The sequence below is a fragment of the Zootoca vivipara genome, chromosome 5 (assembly GCF_963506605.1).
Source record: "Zootoca vivipara chromosome 5, rZooViv1.1, whole genome shotgun sequence".
NCBI classification, from domain to species: domain Eukaryota; kingdom Metazoa; phylum Chordata; class Lepidosauria; order Squamata; family Lacertidae; genus Zootoca; species Zootoca vivipara.
In genome coordinates, this window is record NC_083280.1 from 73,830,916 (window position 1) to 73,852,179 (window position 21,264).

Genomic DNA, 21,264 nt, shown 5'->3' on the forward strand with positions numbered 1-21,264 from the left:
TTGTGTGGCAGAAGCTGCCTCCCATACAAAAACTTCAGTCATGTTTATTGCTGGTAGTAGAGCCTTTTAAAAAAAATAAGAAAGAAAGAAAAGAAAAGAAAAGAAAAGAAAAAGTGTGAGAATGAATTCCCATTTGTTTCCAGTCTTTACAGAGGAGAAAAAAAGAGAGCCAGAACAAAGTTCTTTGTGGCAGATTTGTTCATGGTATACTTGAAAGGCAACGGCTAAGAATCTTAGCATCCTTCCTTTGTAGAGGAAATGTGTGGGCTGGTGGCAGTTGCCCAAGAGCTGCTGACATCACAGATACATCGGAATGCCTCCGAACGAAGTGGGTGTGAATCCCGAAGGGACCGTGAAGAGCAACCTGGATGGCCAGGGAAGTCAACCAGGGGAAACGAAGCATGAAGATGAGCAATTCTAGATTAGCTTGCACCTGGAGGACGATGTGAATGAACGGCAGCTTCTAACAGCGCTTTCCGATCGCTTATCAAACCCTATCCTTATTATTAGTATTAGTGTTTTTTAACAGGGGAATTCTCTGGGGGTGTGGAGGGCAGTGAAATACTGGCCTCTACAATCTTTTTTTCTTTTTCCACTTTATAAAAATTACAAATTTTTGCATCTCATTAGTACATATTTAAGGTACAGTAGCCAATTATTGATAAATGACCTGAATTGAGATGACTGTTGCACGTATGGCTGTAAATTCTCCAGTGCAGTGGAGATTGCTCCATCTTGTTCCTCCCCTCTGGTTCTGACAAGTCTCCCAGCAACTCTTGGCTGGCTGGAAGGAACCCTGAGCAGGAGCACTCCATTGGCCCTGGAGCATTCTTGTGCAGGTCCCACTTGTAATGCCGAATTTATAAAAAATTCAGTATGTTTCCCTATGAAGCACCATTGAGCTTTCCCCTGATGCCCTAGCCTTCGTTACTAGAGCATGAGCCCATTGAACACCTTGCTCATCTGATGATTTTGAAGGCCACCGGTGCAATCCAGTACATAGGGTGGGACTTGATGACCCTTGTGGTCCCTTCTAGCTCTATGGTTTTGATTCTATGAAATCCCACCGATTTTGGTGAAGTTTACACCAAGGTGTGTGAGTACAGGACCTTACACAGCTGAATGCCAAGGAACATCACCCTATCATTTAGCAAAATGATCTGTTTTGCACATAGAAGGTCCCTGATGAAACCCTGGACAGCCACTGCCAGTCAGTGTAAACCTGGGTTTCACAAACTTGGGTCTCCAGCTGTTTTTGGACTACAATACCCATCATCCCCAATCATTGGTCCTGCTAGCTAGGGATGGTGGGAGTTGTAGTTCAAAAAACAGCTGGAGACCCAAGTTTGTGAAAGTCTGGTGTAGACAATACTGAGCTAGACAGACCTATGTTCTGACTCAATATAAGGCAGCTTCATAAGTTCCTAAGTCTTGGGAACTTAGGATGGGATGGGGAATCTATGAACCTCCAAATGCTATTGGACTATATCTCCCATCATCCCTGCCATCCTGGCTGGGGCTTGATGGGACTTAGACAATATCTGGAGAGTCACAACTTTCCTATCCCTGTGAAAGGCTAGCAATATACTGTAGCAAGGGGTCTCCTTGGTAGGCAACAGCTTGCTTCCTCTTTGCCATTTTTTTCCACCAACAGATTCAGTGGAAACAGTTCTAGGATTTATCACCATTCGAACAAGATGCCTAAAAGCAGACTTTGATGCAAAAAGCAGGAGGCTGAGAATTTCAGGGGGCCACATAAGCCGCAATGGCTTTGAAACCCCATTTTCTAATGAAAATGCAGAGATTATTAACTATTGGAAATAGCTTCAACAATAATTCCTCTACAGTAGACAATTAAAGTCGAATTACTATGTAACTAAAGATTCTGTGACAGTTATTATTATATAAGTTGATTCTACTAGTCAGACGCTGACTTTCCATAATACATTCTCCAAATATTATACCCAACGTGGCATCATATATAACAGTTACCTTGTCAAAATGCTGTTTGGTGCAAATTAAATTATTGACAGCAATATAATTTTCTGTTCACTTTATTATTTTGATTCATTCCATCTGTCAACAAGCACAATGGCTTATCACCAGATTTAGAACTGGAGATGTTGAGGGAGGGATACTTGTTAGATACTGAAATATTTATTCTCTGTTCTTTTTTCTTTTCTCCCTCTATAGTTATACTTCTGCTAAGTTAAGGTTCTTACGGTAGGGGTTGTCCATGCTTTAGTGTTGCATTTGGAAGTTCATGTTCATTAAAGCATGCTTCCGAATTTGACGTTTTCTAACACTCACCTAATTGGGGAGGGCATTCCAGATCTACAAGCTTATGGGTATAACATTATGATAAAACTGCAATGATCCCTAATAACCACCAGGAGGTCTAGTAGACTCCCCCCCCTTTAATATTGGAATGTCTCAACTTTTAACAGTGATTCCTAAACCTTGATGTGCTGAGGACAACTGATTGGGTTTGCTTGTTTATTCTCAACTACCAATGTTTTGAACATTACAGCTACTTTGTGTGTCACAGCCACAAATACCGGTAGTGGCCAGGATGCTTGGCACAGCACAACAGACCAGGCAGGAGGACCAGGTGGCAGAAGCTGCAGTGGTGTTGGAACCAGTCTTCACCACCAAGTCCTACAGCCAGGAGTGCTTCAATCCAGAGGCAGCATCCCTGAGCCAAATTCCCCTGAAGGTTTGGCAACCCTCAGTACCAAGTATCTCATGCTCCCTGGTACAGTATCTGCTCTCCAGTACAGGCAACACATCAAGTGGGAAACAGGCAGGAGAAGTGATGGAATGATAGACTGTAGGTCAGAAGACCATCCTTTTATCCACCACTTCCTCTACTCTTCATGAAGGGGGTAGAGCCTGGTGAGGTAAGTCAGGCTAGGGGGGTTATAAGGGCTCTTTTGGAGCTATGGTGCCAGTGAACTGTCCAGGGTTCTGAAGGACCTTGATACACAATCATATACAGTCATGCACCAGGTCTGTTGGCAGAGCAACTCTGTGTTGCAAAGATATCTGCAAACGTGATAGAAGGCTGGCAACATCAGCCTGGAGACAGACAGACAGACAGGTTGTTTATCCACAGCAGTGACCAGAGGAGAAATGACTGTTGGGAGGAGTGCAGAGAGAAGCAGCGCTATGGCACATCTGCAGCAGCACAACCAGATGCCTTCATCTGCCCCAGCTGCAACAAAACATGTCTCTTCCACACAATCTCTACACCCACAGCAGGCGCTGTGACTCTCCAACAGTTTGATTTCGCCCTCAAAGGCGCACTACTCCATTGTCTCCTGAGACAGAAGGATGCTAACAGCAGTCATATATAGATAGCAGCTGTATATGTTCATATACTGTCCCTTTCTATCCCTTCTGTTTTTGCCTTCAGATTAAGGCCAGATTAAGGCTTCTGTGAGTTCAGCCTCCTCAGAAGCAGGCAATGCAGAAAAGTTCCCTTGAAGCGTTTCTAAGTTAAAAATACAGCGGAGCTGTGTTTGCGAATCAAAAAGACGAATGTTTTGTGGGAGTTGGTGGGTGGGTGGGAGGGAGTCTTGCTTGGTAGGCAACGTTACACATACTGTGAGTCACTGAGATTTTTTTTTTATCAGCTGAGATGCTACTATGCAGGGCTGATCATAACTATTTGCTATGACAATTTTTTTAAATTTTTTTAAAGAATTTACCTGTATTGGTTTTTGTCAGGGTGCAACCAGTGCCGGATTTATGTATAACCTAAACAAACTACAGCTTAGCACCCCACTCTCTTGGGGACCCCAAAAAAATTTTAAGAAAAAAAACCTGGATGTACATTTCCAAAATATAAGATAAAAAACAAATAAAATAAAACCTACATACAGCAACAGTGTTAATATAGGCTCCTACAGTATAAGTAATGGGTCCTGCCTGCTAGCCTGCTCCCTAAAATATCACAGTTCAACAATTACTTTGATAAAATACATATTTTGTTACGTGCAAATGGCTTTAGATACCTATTAGGTCCATAAATTACCATACAGCATATATTCAACACAAAAAAGCGGCAATTTGTTGCTAACAAAGGACAGCTGGACATATAAAGGGCCCCATTACCTTCAGTAGCTTAGGGCCTCATCTAACCTAAATCCGGCCCTGAATGCAACAGACCGCCAGAAAGTGCATCATGGGCCACTTGTGATCCACAGATCACAATTTATATGAGAAACAAGAACTCCGAGAAGCAGGTGATGCACACAGCACAAGGAAATTGTGTTTCAGTTGTAGCAGATTCTCTGTTGGTTGGAAAACCATTTCCAAAAAAATGTTGCTATGGTCCTTTGATACAAGAACATGAGAAGCCTGACTGGATCAGACCCAAAGGCTCATTGAGTCCAGCATCCTGTTCTCACACTGGCCAGGTCAGGAGCCTATGGGAAGCTTGCAAGCAGGACCTGAGTGCGAAAGCACTCTTCCCACTTGGGATTCTCAGCAACTGGCATTCAGAAGATGAGAACTGCTTCCTTCCTTTTATGTTCAGAGCAGCCAGGTGGGCAAGAGAGAAGCAGTGATGGAACAAAAGGAAAAGAAGTATGGTCCTCAAACTATCTATAATATTGCTCATCCACCAATTCAGGTGGCTGGCTTTGGGGTGGGGTATGAGAACACCCTTAGAACACAGGGCCCATCGTGAACTGCTGGATCCATCTGCAGTTCCCCCATGTGGTGAACTGTTGAACTGCAGGTGGCGGCAAGGACTTGGGTGGTCTCTGCCCTTCATTGAATAGGAAGGAGTTCAGGGGAGATGCAGGCACAGAGAAAATCAGCCCATGGTGTGCCCAGCAAGTAAAAAATGTGGTTTGGAAAGCAGCTGGAGGAAACAACCTCACTGTGTTTTAAGCTGCTAATGTGCACACTGTAGCCTTAGTGATTGATTATGTTATTATTGTATCTTGATTTTCTGTTCCCCGCTCTTTTCTTCTATTAGCAACCTTGTGGGTTTGTTTGTTTTTAACAGAAAAGCAGGCTACCCATGTTTAAATAATAATATTTTTTTAAAAAAATAATGATGAATTGTGGCCTAAATTAATTTGGTGATGTCTTGGGAATCTGCCTCCTTTGAGCTTCAGGTGGATGGGGCAGGATTCACAGAGGTACAAATGGGGCCACTCCTCTTTCTTTTGAAGGGGGCTGGGGTTACAGTTCATTCTGAGAGCTGGAGAAAGACAAGGAGAGAGAGAGAGAGCAGGTGAAGCAGAGAAGGGGAAGAGACCTGTATGACAAGATAGGGTCCTACATTGCCGATTGGGATGAAAGGGTTTTGGAGACTAATCCAGGGCAGTGGTTTTTATTTTGGTATGAGCTTTCGTGTGCATGCACACTTCGTCAGATACACTGAAACAGAATCCACCAAACCCTTATGTATATTCAGAAGGTGGTGGTGATGGGAATGGGTGATGGGCTGATGGGAGTGGTAAACCTGTTGATGGCTGTTAACGACTGCTGATGACTGCAATTGGTCCTGGGGGGGGGAACAAGGGCTGAGGCGTTAAAGAAAGCTTGATCATGCATAATGAGATAAGAATCCGATGTCTTTATTCATCCCAGGTGGCTCCATGGTTTTAAACTTGGTAATGAGTTCATTCAGGTGGTTTGCAGTAGTGATGGCGAGGGAGGAGATTCTGCCTTCCTCAGAGGAATAAAGTCATGGCTGGAGGCAAGATGGGGGACTGTCCCAAGTGGGGGAAAGAGGCTGACAAGGCACCTGAAAGGAAGGGAGGAAGCAGCAAAAAAGGAGAAGGAGCTAAGAGGGAAAGTGCACAGCACATTATAACCCTAAACAGGTAGAAAAATCATTTGTTGTCCAATAGGACCCAGGGGTCTGGTGGGTGGGTGGGAGTTTGAGAATCATGACTCTAATCTGCTTAGGAAATGGAGGCATTGTGGGTTGTATCCTACTGCATTTTACTCCAAGTGAACTTGCTGACATGCATGGACCTAAGTTAACCATGCTAATTCATTTCAGTATGTGTACTCCAAGAATGACTAACATTGGATGCAACCCCAAGTTTGCAACGCTAACATGGTCATAAATGAGACTCAAGTGGGTGAGAACAAGGCAGGATCGTGCCACACCTCTTGAAAGGAAATTGTGGCGGCACATAGCAATCCAGGGCCTCCTCCCTCCCTCGCCTGAGCGATACTACTGGAAGAGGTGGCTCGGTCTACCCGTTTTGTGAATGCTTGCACTAAAAGGGAGAAGTTGACGCTGCTGTGAAGACGGAGCTCTTTTGTGAATTCTCCCATCTGGTGTTACAGGCAAACAGTCTCCTCCTCAGTGTGTATCGGCTGGAGAAACAAAGTGGGAGTGTGGCTGTTCTTGCTGTGTTGTCGAAGAAAGGAACAGCTTGTTCCAATACTATTCCAAATATATAATTAGATAGAAGGAAAAGTGATTAGTGAGGGGGAGACAACTGAACAAATTAAAAACCAAAGATGGGAGTGCATTTAACTGAGCTATAAGGTAGGGTTTTTGGGGGGGGAGGTTAAGGCAAAAAGAGAGAGTTCTCAAGTGTTGGGAAAGGCAATAAGAGATCGTTGTGGTGGCTTGAACTCCTACAAAGTGTGAGTTCTGTGTTGTTATGTCAAAGGATGCATAGATGTTGTTTGCCACTGGTTGCCTTAAGGAGACACATGTCCACCTTAAGCACAGTAGTGCTTCTCACAATCAAGGGCCATATCCATTTTGTTAAATAAAATAAAGTAAAATTAAAAAAAACTTTTTTTTTACTGAGAGTAATCATAATCTTTCTCTGAGGGTTAAGGAAAGCTGCCATGGTGCGAGAGCTGTAATGATTTGCCGCAGATCACAACCACACTATGTTAGATGCTGATTCATGAATTGAGACCAATGATCACTGGGGTAAAAAACTTGTGTTTCAGAATGCTGGGAAGGGCTCGCCAGCATCACAAAATACTCCTCAATGTGTGACATGGCCTGCTCCAACTGGAGTAACCCTTCCCCTTCCCCCAGGGCCATCTACCAAAGACTTGGCTATACAGTTGCAATTAAAACGATCTAAGTATGTTTTAAGTGCAATATACACTGAGACACTAGATGGCAATGGTGAGCCTTATGGAAAATTCAATGTATTTTTTTAAAAATGCTTTTTTAAAAAAAGAATTTTCAGAATTTTTTTTTATGTGTGTAGTTTCCACCCAACAGTTGCCTTGTGGGAAGGATTCTGGTGTTTTTTTAAAAAATGTACCATATATGTTTATTGTTGTGTTTATTTCTTGGAAATGCATTTTAATGTTACCTGTAAGCCGTTTTGGAAGGATCCGTATCCTGAAATGTGAGCTACAAATTGCTGTAATAAATAATCATTTTATTTATTTAATAAATTTCCTGCACATAGAAAACTAGCATGGTAAATACGGGTAGAACTCTTCTCTCTGCAACCTGGTGTCCTATGTGTAGTGATAGGGTTTGAATGGTTTTGGGAGGGTTGGATGGAGGAGTGTTCAGGGGAGTTTCCACCTGTAGTCTGAAGCGGTAGAAGCACAACTGTTTCAGTGAGAACTGAGCCTTCGCTTTTAGATTGGATGTCTTTAATTACCGCCTCTCCTTCATTTTACCAATAAGCTTTCCTCATTATGCCTCTTTGTATTTCAAGTTCAGATTTAAGACATAAACATTTCTACCTTGATTACACAAGAGGTTCTTAATTTCTATTCTAGCCTGAATTACAAAATAAAGAGATATAGATCTTGACATTTAAAGTACACCGTGGGGTACCACTGAAATAGATGCTCCTCAAGCAAGCCATTTCAGTAAAAGCATTATTTCAATTTTAAAGGCATTCATACTGAAAGAACACAGAGCCAGAACTGGCAACAGTGAAAACCAGTCAGCTGTTAAAAGTCTTCTCTTCTTTTTCCTCTGTGTAAATAATTTTTGGGCCTGAGAGGTGTACTATTATAATTGCCTGAACAAATCTTTCCCAACTTGGTACTCTCCAACACAAAAGAAAACCTTGCTGTATGGACAAAACATGTATTTGTATTTGTAGTGTGATGCTCAGAGCACACCGCATCACAAGGACACCTGTTGTGAAAGTTGTGCAAAAATTGTGTCACTGCACTAGGGTGCAACTTTTATCATGTTAGAAGTGTGACATGAGAGAATTGGCCGTGTCAAAGGGCAGTGGCTTTTGCTTAGTGATTTTATATCCCATCTTTCCTCTAAGGAGCTCACGAATGGCATACGCGGTTCTCCTCCTCCTCATTTAATCCCCACAACAATTCTGTGAGGTAGGTTAGGCTGAGAGGAGCTGACTGGACCAAGTGAGCTTCATGGCTGAATGGCAATTTGGACCCTGGTCTCCCAGGGTCAAGACACTCTAACCCAGGCATCCCCAAACTGTGGCCCTCCAGATGTTTTGGCCTACAACTCCCATGATCCCTAGTTAACAGGACCAGTGGTCAGGGATGATGGGAATTGTAGTCCAAAACATCTGGAGGGACGAAGTTTGGGGATGCCTGCTCTAACTACTGACTTGGGGCAGGGCCATAATATATACCTATTTTAGTCATTTTAGTCATAGTTTTGTTTTAAAGGCATTCATAAAGCCAGTGTGGTGTAGTGGTTAAGAGCAGTAGACTCGTAATCTGGGGAACCGGGTTCGTGTCTCCGCTCCTCCACATGCAGCTGCTGGGTGACCTTGGGCTAGTCACACTTCTCTGAAGTCTCTTAGCCCCACCCACCTCACAGGGTGTCTGTTGTGAGGGAGGAGGGGAAAGGAGATTGTTAGCCGCTTTGAGACTCCTTCGGGTAGTGATAAAGTGGGATATCAAATCCAAACTCTTCTTCTCTTCTTCTTCTTAAAAACAAAATGTGTAGGGTGCATGGCTAGTTAAAGGAAAACTAAAGAGATTCTGATGCTTTGACCTTATTCATGATAAAACCGAGCTTTCACAAAGCTGGTGAATTTCAGGCTTTGTAAATTGGCATTCTGACCTGAGCAGGTAGCAAATGTTAACTCTGTTGTGCTTTGTCGCTTAGCTATTACCATCCCTGTTCAGTGGGAATTACACATTTGGCCTTACGAGCATCGTCAAATGATTGCTTTGGTTTCCACTCCGCTTTCGAAATTTAGATGGCTGGCGTTCTTACTCCCTCCCAACCCCCGCCATGGATTTTTATTTGCACCGAAATCTCACTCCTTTTAGTTTTGTTTCCTCAGTCCCTCCTTCCTAGCCTGTGCCTATATTGTTATACGTGACCCCAGAAATGGGGTGGGTGGGAATGATGCAGCAAAATGCACAAGGCAAAGACTGGGGTGTGGGTGGAAATGGATAAATGCGGTTGCATAGAATTTGGAGAATCATCTGGTGTGTGGTTGCGGCAAGAGGAGCCCAACATCATTACGGGGCGGCTGCATAATTGTAGGTTTCCTAACAAGGGTGGAATGGTGTGGGCCATCATTCTGCTGTCGGAGTTCGTGGTGACTATTTGGGTTCGTGAGAGCAGTAAGGCTTCTCTGATGCTACTTACTATATACCTGCCATTCTGAAGCTACTCCAGCTTGGTAAGCTATTTACTATTAATAATACTTTTTTGGGGGGGTGGGGCTTTGTAAAGAGCGAAAGAGCAATGAGTGTTTAAATGAATTTAAATAGGAAGAGTGTTAAGCTGGAGAACTAGATAACAGAATTCTGGTTAATACTATACGCCCTGTTTAACATCCACTATTAAATCTACTTTCAAATGCATATTTTTTTAAAAAAAAGTGTGCACTTGAACAAAACCACTGTGGCACAGCGTTCTTTCTAGAATAAAAACAATATGGCAAGCCCACAGAGAAACAGACCCAACCTGTCTAAAGTTTAATCTACCTTTTAAGTATTGACACAAAGCATTTTGAGGGCTTAGAGAAAGTGCTTTGCGGATATTAAGCATTAATATAATGCCAAAGCAAACTTCTCCTGGTTTCACAGAAAATACCTAATTGCCTATTTATTTATTTATTAAAAAAAAGTTAGCAGATATTTTTCACTCTACCTCCCTTCAAAAGTATTAGGCAGCTGAGGGCACTAACAACGCCCTCTCAACAAGAAACAATTTATACAGTGTTTAATATATAAATGTCTCGTTTTCTTCTGCTATTGGAAAAATGTGTGTCTTTCAGCTGAATTGAAAGGTGTTCCTTTTTTTTTAACACTATGCAAACTGTTCTGCCTGCAATTAACATTTTTGCCACAGGATGGCGCGTGATCAGGCGAGGGCGGGGAGTTTTGGATGCAAGCGTAATACTTGCCCGAGGGATGAAAGATCAGATTCCCTTCGGGTTTTTCTTTTCAACCGAGAGGAATAAAATTTTAACCCGCATTACTCCCCTCCCCTAAGCAATATAATACAAATACAAAAACTGTCAAGGCAGCACTGGGTTTGTTGCAAAAGAGGCAAATGAGCTACACCATCAGAACCATTATTACTACTACCGTATTTATTTGCTTGAGAGTCGCGTCTGAGACACCTCTAAGAAAGAGATCGGAATAGGGAAAATGCAGCCAATTGCAATGAAAGCAACTTGTGAGATGCTCTAAGGTTCAGATTTCAGAGCCCAGATGAGCTGTAAATGGAAAGGAAGCAACTAAAATGGTGATCAGCCACGGAGGCGACCGGGTTGTGTCCCCCCCCCCAGCTCTATATACCAAAGGTAGCCCAGCAGCCTTCATCCCCGTTCAGCATGGCCAATGGTCCGCGATGATGGTGGGCGATGACAGGAGGCCCAGGACCATCTGGAAAGCGGCACCACACTGGCTACCCCATCCCTAAGGAAAACCCGCGCGAGAGGCTTGCAAGGAGTTGCTATCAGTTCGATCCTTTAATAATCGAACCCGCGCATTGACGGTCGGGCCACAGGCCTCCTTTCTAAAAGGCGAGGCTGAGGCAGCTGTGACTTTCCAGCGTTTGCTGGCCTCCAACTCCCATCAGTCCCGACCAACATGATCAATGGACGGAGATACTGGGAGCTGTAGTCCGGAACCATTTTGAAGTCCCCATGTTCCATTGTTTTAAAGTTTACAGTACTTAGAAAGTTAGAAAGTATAGCACTTTGCCTGGGTTTTTTTTTGGGGGGGGGGTCGAGTGTACTTCCAAATGGGGGCTTGGCATAGCTGCCAAGTTTTCCCTTTTCTCGTGAGGAAACCTATTCAGCATAAGGGAAAATCCCTTAAAAAAAGGGATAACTTGGCAGCTATGGGGCTTGGTTCGCTAACGGTCCATTGGCATATCGCTACCAGGACGAATCCCAAAACCAGATTTTGGGATAAATTGGGCTGGGGGAATAGCCAGTGGCGTTTTGCATGCCAAGGGTGTCGTGTGCTCTCTTGCATCTATATGAGGATCATCCAGCGCACCATAAACATCTGTCATTCTGGAAGCACTCGTTTAGTGTTCCTGCAGGCGACTATTGCTAATTCTAGGGGCACCACGTGGCGATCATGCAAACGGTTTCTGGCTGCGTAGTAGCCCTTCCGTGGGCAGAACACAGTTGGGTGGCTTTTGGCCTGTACAGAGAGAGGTTCCCTTTAACAGTTTTGCTGCCGAGATCAGCCATAAAAAAGGGAGATGGTGAGGGTTTGAAAGGCCCGTTGCAAAAGAAGTGCTCGAAATTTTGAGAGCGGGTCTCCCAACCCCTCACGGCGCATTCCCACTCGCGTCTATTCAGAAGCCAGCCTCACTGGGCTTAAATGACTTGCTTCCTAGGACACAAGGGCATAGGATCGCTCGCACCCTTAATCTGCTGTGATCCCACCACGGAAGCCACGGAAGCGTTTTGAGCCGGTGTTTTATGAGGACGGCTTCTCAAAACTCAAGCGCTGCAACAGGGTGGCGTTCCCCTCCACTTCCTTTAAATGAGGAGGATTGAGGGTTGAAATCCGAGGCAGCTCCATGGGAGATAAGAGGTGACTAATCTGCATTAGCAGACCTTGATTTAAGCTGCGAGTCAGCGCCTGCTGGATCTGTTCTGAATGCCAAGGTTCAGCCTGCAACATGTGCCCGCGGGAGCGCGAGGATAGGGCTCCTGAGCCTATGCAGAGCGCCTGCCCCTTACTCCACAAGACTACGGGAAGAAGCTGCGGGACAAAGAGAACAAAGTCCAAACAAGAAGTAGTCGGTGGGAGCATTTGAAATACTGCAAACCAGCTGGATCTACAGAACAGGGGTGTGTGTGTGCGCGCGCGTAAGAGAGGGGGCTCTCCTAGGAGCCCAAAGCGGCCTCACCACATTTATTGAACTCATCGTGGCTTTTTTGTCATTGTCATCTAAAGTGCACCCCCACTCCATGAATTGCTTCGCGGGTGTTCTGTGTGGATTTGACTCCGACTCCAGATGGACCCGGACGGTGTTTTACGAAGCTCGATTCGCCCACATGAAGTTTCCCAACGGGCGGGTTGTGGAGAGGATATAAACAGTGGCGGCGGAGGCGGCGGTGTCAAGACGCGGACTCGCCGGTCGCACAAAACCGGCAGCAGCTCGCTCTGTCCCGTTTGGCAAATCTCCCCCGTCCTGCAGACCACTCACTCTCTCTACGCGGCGGAGCAACTTTCCGCTTGCGCGGCGGAGAGCGCGCGCGCGCGCAAGTTTTCCATCCAAACAGCCGCCGCCTAACTCATTCATTCTTATCGGCGCATCTTTCCGCCGCTAATTCAGAAAAATTAAGTTGTGAGTGTATGTGCGTGCGGGGGGTGGGATAGAATCCGGCTTGGTGAATGCAGCTCTTTTCCGATTGGCCCGTTAGGAGCTGCCCAGAAGAGCGAGCGTGGGGAGGGGGCGCTTAGACGGCTATCTGATCTGGTCCCCGTGTGTGCTTGTGTGTTTTCTTTTTTCCGAAGTTGAAGTTTCCGGAAGGACTCCCAAAAAGGCAGTTGGGGAGGAGCCCCGCCGTTGCCGGATGCTCGCCTTTTTAGGAATGGGGCTCAGCAACCGGAATATCCCTATCCCGGGGGCTGCAGAAAGCGATCTCTGGTGGTCCCCCGCGCCGCAGCCCCTTCCCCACGCCGATGGCCACGTGCGCCGGAGATCCGGCTCGAAATTGGCAGCCACGCCGCGGCTCCACTGCCCCTGCCATGCTATGCCCAAGTTTGCCGCTTCTTCTGCACTGTATAGAAAGAAAGCAGGGGCGGCGATGCAGCCACTCCGGGCGCGCCATGCTAATTTCCCATGTGACGAGCCTCCCTGGCCGCCCTTCCCCGTTCCTCAGTCCTTATATGGGCAGTGACGTAGCGGGCATTCACGGCCTCCCAATAAATACTTAGAGCAAGACTTTCCATCTACCGAGAGCTGCAATTGATTAAAACGGGCTCTGCAAGGGACACCGACTGTTACAACAACATTTACAGCAACTCCCGGGGCTTTGAAACAGAGCAGTTATCAGAGGGAAGCAGAGCAAGAGCCTCTCTTTAGATATAGGATTTAAACAAAACAAAACAAAACAAAATCTATCTACTGGAGGAGAATCGACCCTTTTCCCTATCCCTGCACAATAATTACACCACGGGCAAGACAGGGCAATTTCCATTGTGGAGCAAATGATGACCGCCAAGACGGTAGACAAAATCCCAGTCAGTCTGAGTGGGCTTGTGCACCACCTCCCTGAAAGCATTTACTCAGTGGAGGACGTCGCCACTACCCTGCCAGGATCAGTGATCAACTTTCCTAATGGTGACTTGGGAGGACCCTTTGACCAGCTGAGCGGTGTGACAGGAGGTAAGGCACCCCCCCCCCCGCGAGCCCCTTCCCCAAACGACCTTTTTGGATCCGGACCTTGGGCGTTTGGTGGTGGGCAAGAGTATTCTTTGTGGGAGGGGTGGGTGCAGGAGGGGCAGCACTTTGAGTTTGGGGCTGATGTTTCAGTGGAAGGAAAACTGGGTCTCTGTGCATGTGCAAACAGGTGTCAAGGGGCAGAGTGATGCTGGAAGCTGCAAACCTCCACCTCTCTTGCCCTGAGGAAATCCCACTGACTTAACTGGAGTTTTCAAGAGTGGAAAAGGAGTTTGTGTGTGGGGGGGTAGTGTGTTAAATTGGAACTCATATCCTGAAACTGGAAGAGATTCCCTAACCTTGAGATGAGCTACACTAAATAAACAGTTAGTAACAGACATTTATATAGGGCGGACGGTACTTTATTTAAACGAGGGTAGCCTAACTTGCACAAGCCGTCCACTGAGAGGATGATTTGGGGATTCCCGTTCATATCATATCAGTGGGATTAAGGTTGTGTGTTTTGGGGTAACTCACCCCCCCAAACAAAGTGCAAATGGGGTTTGTGTGTTGCAGTGAAAGTGAATGTAGTGTGTGAAAGTGAAATGTGTCTTGTTTGGGATTTCGGTCGATAGAACCCCCGTCCCCGTCCCCCTCCTACCCCTTGCGCGGGGATTTCTGCTCAATCCAAGCCACCAAAGTTAGGGCTGACGAACTTTCAAACGCGGCGCAAATTGCGCCGCTTGAAAAGCGCTCTCCCCTCGGGGAAATCGACGCCCCCACTCACCCACCCCCACCGATCCGTGAGCAAGAGACCCCCGTGTTGTGTCTGCGTGGGCATGAAACGGATACTGATGCTCACTTGCCCTGGCAGGGAGAAGACGCTGCCCGGGTGCTGCTTGGCCCGCGGGCCCTCGAGGAGAGCCGCGGGGCCCCCGGTGCTGACCCGCCTTTCTCTCCCCTCCACCCTCCAGATCATGGCCTGATCGACATGAACGACAAGCGGTCCCTGGAGCTGCCGTACCCCTGCAGCGGCTTCGCGCCGCCTTCGCGCGGCCAGCCCTTCACCTACATGGGCAAGTTCTCCATCGACCCGGCGCAGTACCCCGGCGCAGGCTGCTATCCGGCCGACGGCATCCTCAACTTGGTCAGCGCCGGCATCCTGCAGGGGGTGGCTGCCCCCTCGTCGTCGTCGTCCGCCGTCGCCTCGTCCTCATCCGCCCCCTCGTCCTCTTCGGTCACTTCGTCGTCCGCCGCCTCGTCGGGATCTCCCAACCCGCTGGGCTGCGCCATGGCGCCCACCGCCGGCGACTTGGAGCACATGTACTCGCCGCCACCGCCCTATTCCGCCTGCGGGGAGCTTTTCCAGCCGCAACAGCACCACCACCACCACTCCCAGCAGCAGCAGCAAGCGCATCCGGACGGCTCTTCGGCTTTCCTGGCCGCCTCTTCGGGGCCCTACCCTCCGCCCCCTTCGTACCACCACTCCCCCAAGGCGGGGACGCCATCCGGGGCCGACGGCGGCGGCCTCTTCTCCATGATCCAGGACTACCCGAGCTTCTTCCCGCCGCCGCCGCCGCCCCCGCCGTGCAGCCAGCGCGACCTCCACGGCGGCGCCGTCGAGCGGAAGCCGTTCTCGTGCCCGCTGGACTCGGTGCGCGTCCCGCCTCCGCTCACGCCCCTCTCCACCATCCGCAGCTTCAGCCTGGGCGCGCCCCCTGGCGGCTTGGGCGACAGCCCGGCGTCGGGGCCCGCGGCCCGCTTCGCGCCCGGCGCGTACGGCAGCCCGGCCCACTTGCCTTTGCGCCCCATCCTGCGCCCGCGCAAGTACCCGAACCGTCCCAGCAAGACGCCCGTGCACGAGCGGCCTTACCCGTGCCCGGCCGAGGGCTGCGACCGGCGTTTCTCGCGCTCCGACGAGCTGACGCGCCACATCCGCATCCACACGGGCCACAAGCCCTTCCAGTGCCGCATCTGCATGCGCAACTTCAGCCGCAGCGACCACCTCACCACGCACATCCGCACGCACACGGGAGAAAAACCCTTCGCCTGCGACTTCTGCGGGAGGAAGTTCGCCCGCAGCGACGAAAGGAAGCGCCACACCAAGATCCACCTGCGCCAGAAGGAGCGCAAAGGCGCCAACGCGGCCTCTGGTTCGGGATCGGCCTCAGCCTCGGGCCCCGGTGCGCCTCCGCCCGGCTCCATGTGCTCCGGCGGCGGCGCCACTCTAACCTCGTGTGCCTCTCGGACCCGGACGCCCTGATCCTGATGCCTCTGGGCCCGCTTTTGGCCACGGACTCGCGTTGCGCGTGAGGGGGCCTCGCCGCCTCCTGCGATCCGCCGTCCCGCCGTCGGTGGGCAGCGTCCGGCAGGTAACCGGTAAAGGATCGCCCGCTCTCCACGCCTCATGCTTGTTGGGGCGGGCTGCTGGACAAACTGCAGGAAGAGATCGGGTTAGGATGGACTTTGAGAAGCGCCCCTTCTTAATACAGACCGGTACCTTTCTCGTGGCGAGAGTTGGGGAGGGGAGGACTCTCATGTGCACTTTATAGCCCCCCGAAGAATCCAGCAGCAAGGATCCCTTGTTATTTGCCAAAGCCGGCCAACCCTTGCCCTTCTCACCCCTTCCGGCACGAACGCACCACGGCGTTGCTAAAGATAGAAACCTTTCTTGTTTCGTTTCGTTTTAACCATCTAAAATGCAACTAATTAAGCAGCGGCCCCCAAGCACTGTTTACTTGGAAAAGCATGCAAAACCAATGGAAATCAATGCGTCCCTGGATAAAACAGAAGTGTAATGGGGACAGGGCGGGGGACAGGAGGCAGGGGGGCAATATCTGGCCTTAATAGTGGGGGGAGGTACTTACCAGATTTTAAATAACTATTTCCTCCCCCCTCCACTGTATATTTCCACCTTTTGTGGTCTGTATTCTTTTGAAAAGCAATGTGCACTGTTTTCCTCCCTGGGTGAGGAGGGTTAGAAGCGAGTGGACTGAATGGAGACTTATTTAACTTATTTCAAGGGGGACTGTACATACCTTCTCTAGTGTCTGGCTGCATGCAATCGTGTTGAACTGTCCTTGGTGCCTTGTTTTGGGTTTGTAGGCAATGGTTCAGTGGCTGCATGGGAATCCGTTGCCTTACTAATCACTGCTCAGTGGGGTGGGGTAGGAGAGATTTATCATCAGCTCCCTGGGTTTTAGTATAGCTGTATATTTCTGCCTATTAATATTTGGATTTTTTCATAGAAACTCTATTTTTGTATGCACTGGGTTTTCCTTTGTGACTTATTATTAAGTGTTGCTTTTGTAGAAAATATTTTGGTTTGTTGGTTTGTTTTTTGGTTTTTTAAAAAACAGAAGGATCACAGGATGTGTATAATCTTTCTAGAGGGCTGACAGAGAAGCTGTTGGCTTCTGCACAATGGGTGAAATAGAAGCGATTCCGCCTTTAAAAGGCACAACCACTAACTGGAGCCATCCCCTCAAGAAAGGCGGTTTTGTCATGAACGTTGTGTAAATAAATGTTTTGTGCAAAGAAAAACCTGTCCTGTTACTACTATGAAGTATCCCACACATTGAGCTACTTGTATATTACATTAATGGGTACTGGAGAAGGGATGGAGTCAGGGAAGAGATTTCCAGCCCTACATTTGAGAATTCCCCTTCATATACAAAAATTAAGCGACTACCAGAAAAGTAGTTTAGTTCTTTAACTTTTCTATCCATTACCTCCTGGTTCTGCTTACATTTTCTCTGTCAAACATAAATGTATTTGCCTTCACGTTAACCTGAATTTAAAGCTGGCTATGTTGATACAAGGGACGCGGGTGGCGCTGTGGGTTAAACCACAGAGCCTAGGGCTTGTCGATCAGAAGGTTGGCGGTTCGAATCCCTGTGACGGGGTGAGCTCCCGTTGCTCGGTCCCAGCTCCTGCCAACCTAGCAGTTTGAAAGCACGTCAAAGTGCAAGTAGATAAATAGGTACCGCTACAGCGGGAAGGTAAACGGCGTTTCTGTGTGCTGCTTTGGTTCGCCAGAAGCAGCTTTGTCATGCTGGCCACATGATCTTGAAGCTGTTCGCCGGCTCCCTCAGCCAATAATGCGATATGAGCGCCTCAACCCCAGAGTCGGTCACGACTGGACCTAATGGTCAGGGGTCCCTTTACCTTTATGTTGATACTAGGTTTGCTACCCAAGACCCCACGGAATCTATCGATCCACCTGTTAAAAAACGTTTATCACACCGTTCCAGTGTACATATGCAGGACTGCTTGCAATGCCTAAAACTACAATTCCTAAAAAACATTGTGGGACAACTGCAAAAGAAACAGGATCAGCAGTTAAAACATCATGAAAACATTGTGTGGAAAACCTGCTGGAATAAAAATATGTTTAAACAGTGAGGGAGGGTGGCCAACTGTGCTTCATGGGGCAAGGTATTTCTTCATTCTGTCTTGTCCAGCTATATCACTAGATCAAAAAACAAAATGATGGGATAGTCTGCAATTAGGGCTGTTATATCTACAAGGAAGGGGGATCCTTTTAAAGCCATGTCTAATGTTTTCAAATCTGCTCCCTTCAACTCCTGTGTATCAAGCAGGCCTAATGTACTACCCAGCCAAAGTGATGCATTTTGTCCCATCAGCCTCAGTGGGGAAAGTGCAGGCCTGATTCTGTATATGTTTACTCATTGTATCAAGTGGGCCTTACAGGTAAGTGCAGTCACTATATGCAAATAGAAGAATCTCCCAACGCCTGTGCAATTCCTTTGCGCTTGTTCCCCCTAGCGAGTTTGCGCCAGTGGTGGTGGTGATGATAGAAAAGCCATTGTTTTGAAATTGTGAGACTGCGTAGCCAAGTTTGTGCTACTGCACTTTCACACTTTCAGCTGCGTGTCCCTCCTAGCAATTTCGCCTACTTGCAGCAAAGGTATTTGGTAGCAACATCAACACGGCTTGAAATAGTATTGATACCCCACACAGTATGGCCTGGATCTAAAGAACCATGAAACTTAATTTAGTGAGGCTGGCGGTACAGTAGATATGGAAGGCATTCCTATGCATGTTTACTCAGAATTAAGCCCCATTGAGTGCAATCAGGCTGTACTGCAAACTTAACCATGTCTCCTCAGAAGTATGTCACACTAAATTCAATGGGTCTTGCTTCCAGGGATGTTTTGAAGTAGTAGGTTTGGCAGAAGCCCATTCAAAGAAAAAACGATCTGGTCCACTGGAAGCACTTTGCGAAAGCTCATGTTGTTCTTTGGATCGCAGCCTATGAAAGTTGGGTGTTCACTTCAGATCTTGCCGGTTAGGTGTGCACAACAGGTCTTTCCTGACTCGTGCAAAATTCGACCTGAGGTTCCGGAAGTGCACAAAATGGCAACACGTGCAATGCTTGTCCTTTTTGCAACACAGTATGCGTAAACCAGATCCTCGAGCCGAGTAGCACTTGAGTACTGAGGACTTCCCCGCAAAGCAATAAATAGAAATGTTAATGCGTTTTTGACTCATTACTGTTCCGTGATTTGAGGCATGCTAATTTAAGCAAGCTCAGGAAGTAAATACCACACCGACCAAGCATGGCCCACTTGGAGAAAACTGCTGTGATGGGCAAGGAAAGGTGTCTGCAGCTTTGCAAAGAGCTTAAAGAGCATCATGCTTCACAGGAAAATGCCACTTTAAATAGGTCACGGGTTTAAATGCCTTTTTGCCAGATCTGTAAAGAATCCTGTCGTGGTGGAAACTCCTGATAACTCTGTGACCCATTCTCTGTCTTGGAAATAAATCCGCAGACATTAGTTTCATGCTAACCTTTTTATTTGGCTGCCCGCCCTCACATATCTACTGTATGTGGGGCATTAGGCCAGCCAGTCAAACTGCAAGGAGACTGCCAGTTCTTGAAACCCCCTGGTTCTGCTGTTCCTCTGCAGTTGAAGGGGAGATGGGCCCAGGGAGAGCACTCGGGGCGAGGGTCCCAAATGTGATATAAAGAAAAAGCAGAGCAAGTGGCTATTAATAAGCCGGCTGAACATGGGAATTTCAGAGTTTTGGTGCCATCCCTGAGTCCTATTACTGTGTTTTTGCTTTATTGGCAATGAAACCGTAGGTACTTTGCAAAACACACAGTGACATGAGAATGGGCAACACATGGCATTTATATTACTTGACTTCTTCGATACTTGATGGCTGGCCCCCAAATACATGAGCTGACCCCATTGAAAAGCCCTGCCTTTGATGTAAAGTGCAGAGATATGGAAGCTATCTCTGTGGTCTTGGCTCTATGATGGCTTCTTTGCAAGTGGAAGTATTCACTTGATCCTGCAGTCGTCGTGTGATTCCTATGTATGAGCCAGTCTTTTGGTCTTTTAACCAAGAGCGCTTAGAGCAAAAAAGAAAGATGAAGGGGACTAAGATGAAGGGAAAGAACAGGGCACAATAAACATTTGCAAATGTAGGAAATGTTTAGCTGGTCACAGGAAAGGAAAGGAGGCAATATGTCTTCAGTTGTTTCCACAAAGTACATAGTGGGCACCTGTCGCATCTAGGCAGGAATGCTATTACACGGAACAAGGGCAGACACACTAAAAGTCCTGCTCTGAGTTACTGTGGAGGGGGCTTCTGTGATTTTTGGCAGTTGCAGGAGCTATTCCACCACAGACCACAGCAACCTACTCAGTTCATAAGGGATAAGAAGCAGAAGGGAGGGGGGTAACTGAACCAAGGGGAGTGGGAAAGAAAGGCAGAAAAGGGTTTGCATAGCCTTGCAGGGAGACTTTTTTAAAGCAGGGCCACATTCAAAATAGTCCACACCTGCTGTCATAGTGTATGCATTACTATTTAAACAGCTCTACAGGTTGTGTGGCTTGTGGATTACGCCTTCAAAGTTTCTTTTGAAAATCTCTACCCTGGCTTGCGAAAACTTTGGATACCACAGGCAGGAAGAAACCGTCACATGCTTTCCTGTTTCATGTGTGTTAAATCCATTTGTTATGAAACACATTTACTCAAACTTAGCTGGTAACGTGTGATGTCCACTTTCTTGGTTAATGTAAAAGTTAGGCCAACTTGAGAATGGAGTTTTTAATAGTAACAACACTGGTTTTAACACAGCAGCAGCTTTTTCTAGTAGTAGCAGTAATTTGCCCACCTGTACATGTCTATGAACTATAGAAACCCTCCTAAGCTACAAACCATGGCATCGCTGCCGATTTTATAGAGACAGATTCTCTGTAATATTAGCCCAGGGGGTTTCTATTGCCCCACTTCACCTCCGCTGCTTCTAGCAGTCAGGGGACCCTCCAGAGCAGTTTTCAATGAAGCTCAAAAGGGACTACAGTCAGATAGAAAAATTGGCATACAGGGGCAAAACACTATGGATGAGTAGCAGCTCAGTCACAAGGCTAATTCTTTAGGCCAGGAGAGGGGAACCTGCCCCCCTCCAGATGTTGCTAGATTAGATTCCAACTCCCATCCATCCCAGCACATCATTA

General features: G+C 47.3%; 1 protein-coding gene across 1 annotated transcript; it reads left to right on the top strand.

Annotated features, from left to right (window-relative positions):
* Window positions 1-13,356: 13,356 nt before the first annotated feature.
* EGR2 (early growth response 2) lies at window positions 13,357-17,772 on the top strand. Its single transcript, XM_035138342.2, has 2 exons — window positions 13,357-13,777; window positions 14,746-17,772. Exons 1-2 carry the CDS (start codon window positions 13,600-13,602, stop codon window positions 16,032-16,034), a joined length of 1,467 nt encoding a protein of 488 aa, XP_034994233.1. The 5' UTR covers window positions 13,357-13,599; the 3' UTR covers window positions 16,035-17,772.
* Window positions 17,773-21,264: the final 3,492 nt, after the last annotated feature.

Excerpts from the sequence above, each read along its gene's own strand:
- EGR2 (XM_035138342.2), top strand. The coding sequence starts at position 13,600 with ATGATGACCGCCAAGACGGTAGACAAAATCCCAGTCAGTCTGAGTGGG. Across the intron at positions 13,778-14,745 it reads GCTGAGCGGTGTGACAGGAG|ATCATGGCCTGATCGACATG; the intron begins GTAAGGCACCCC and ends TCCACCCTCCAG.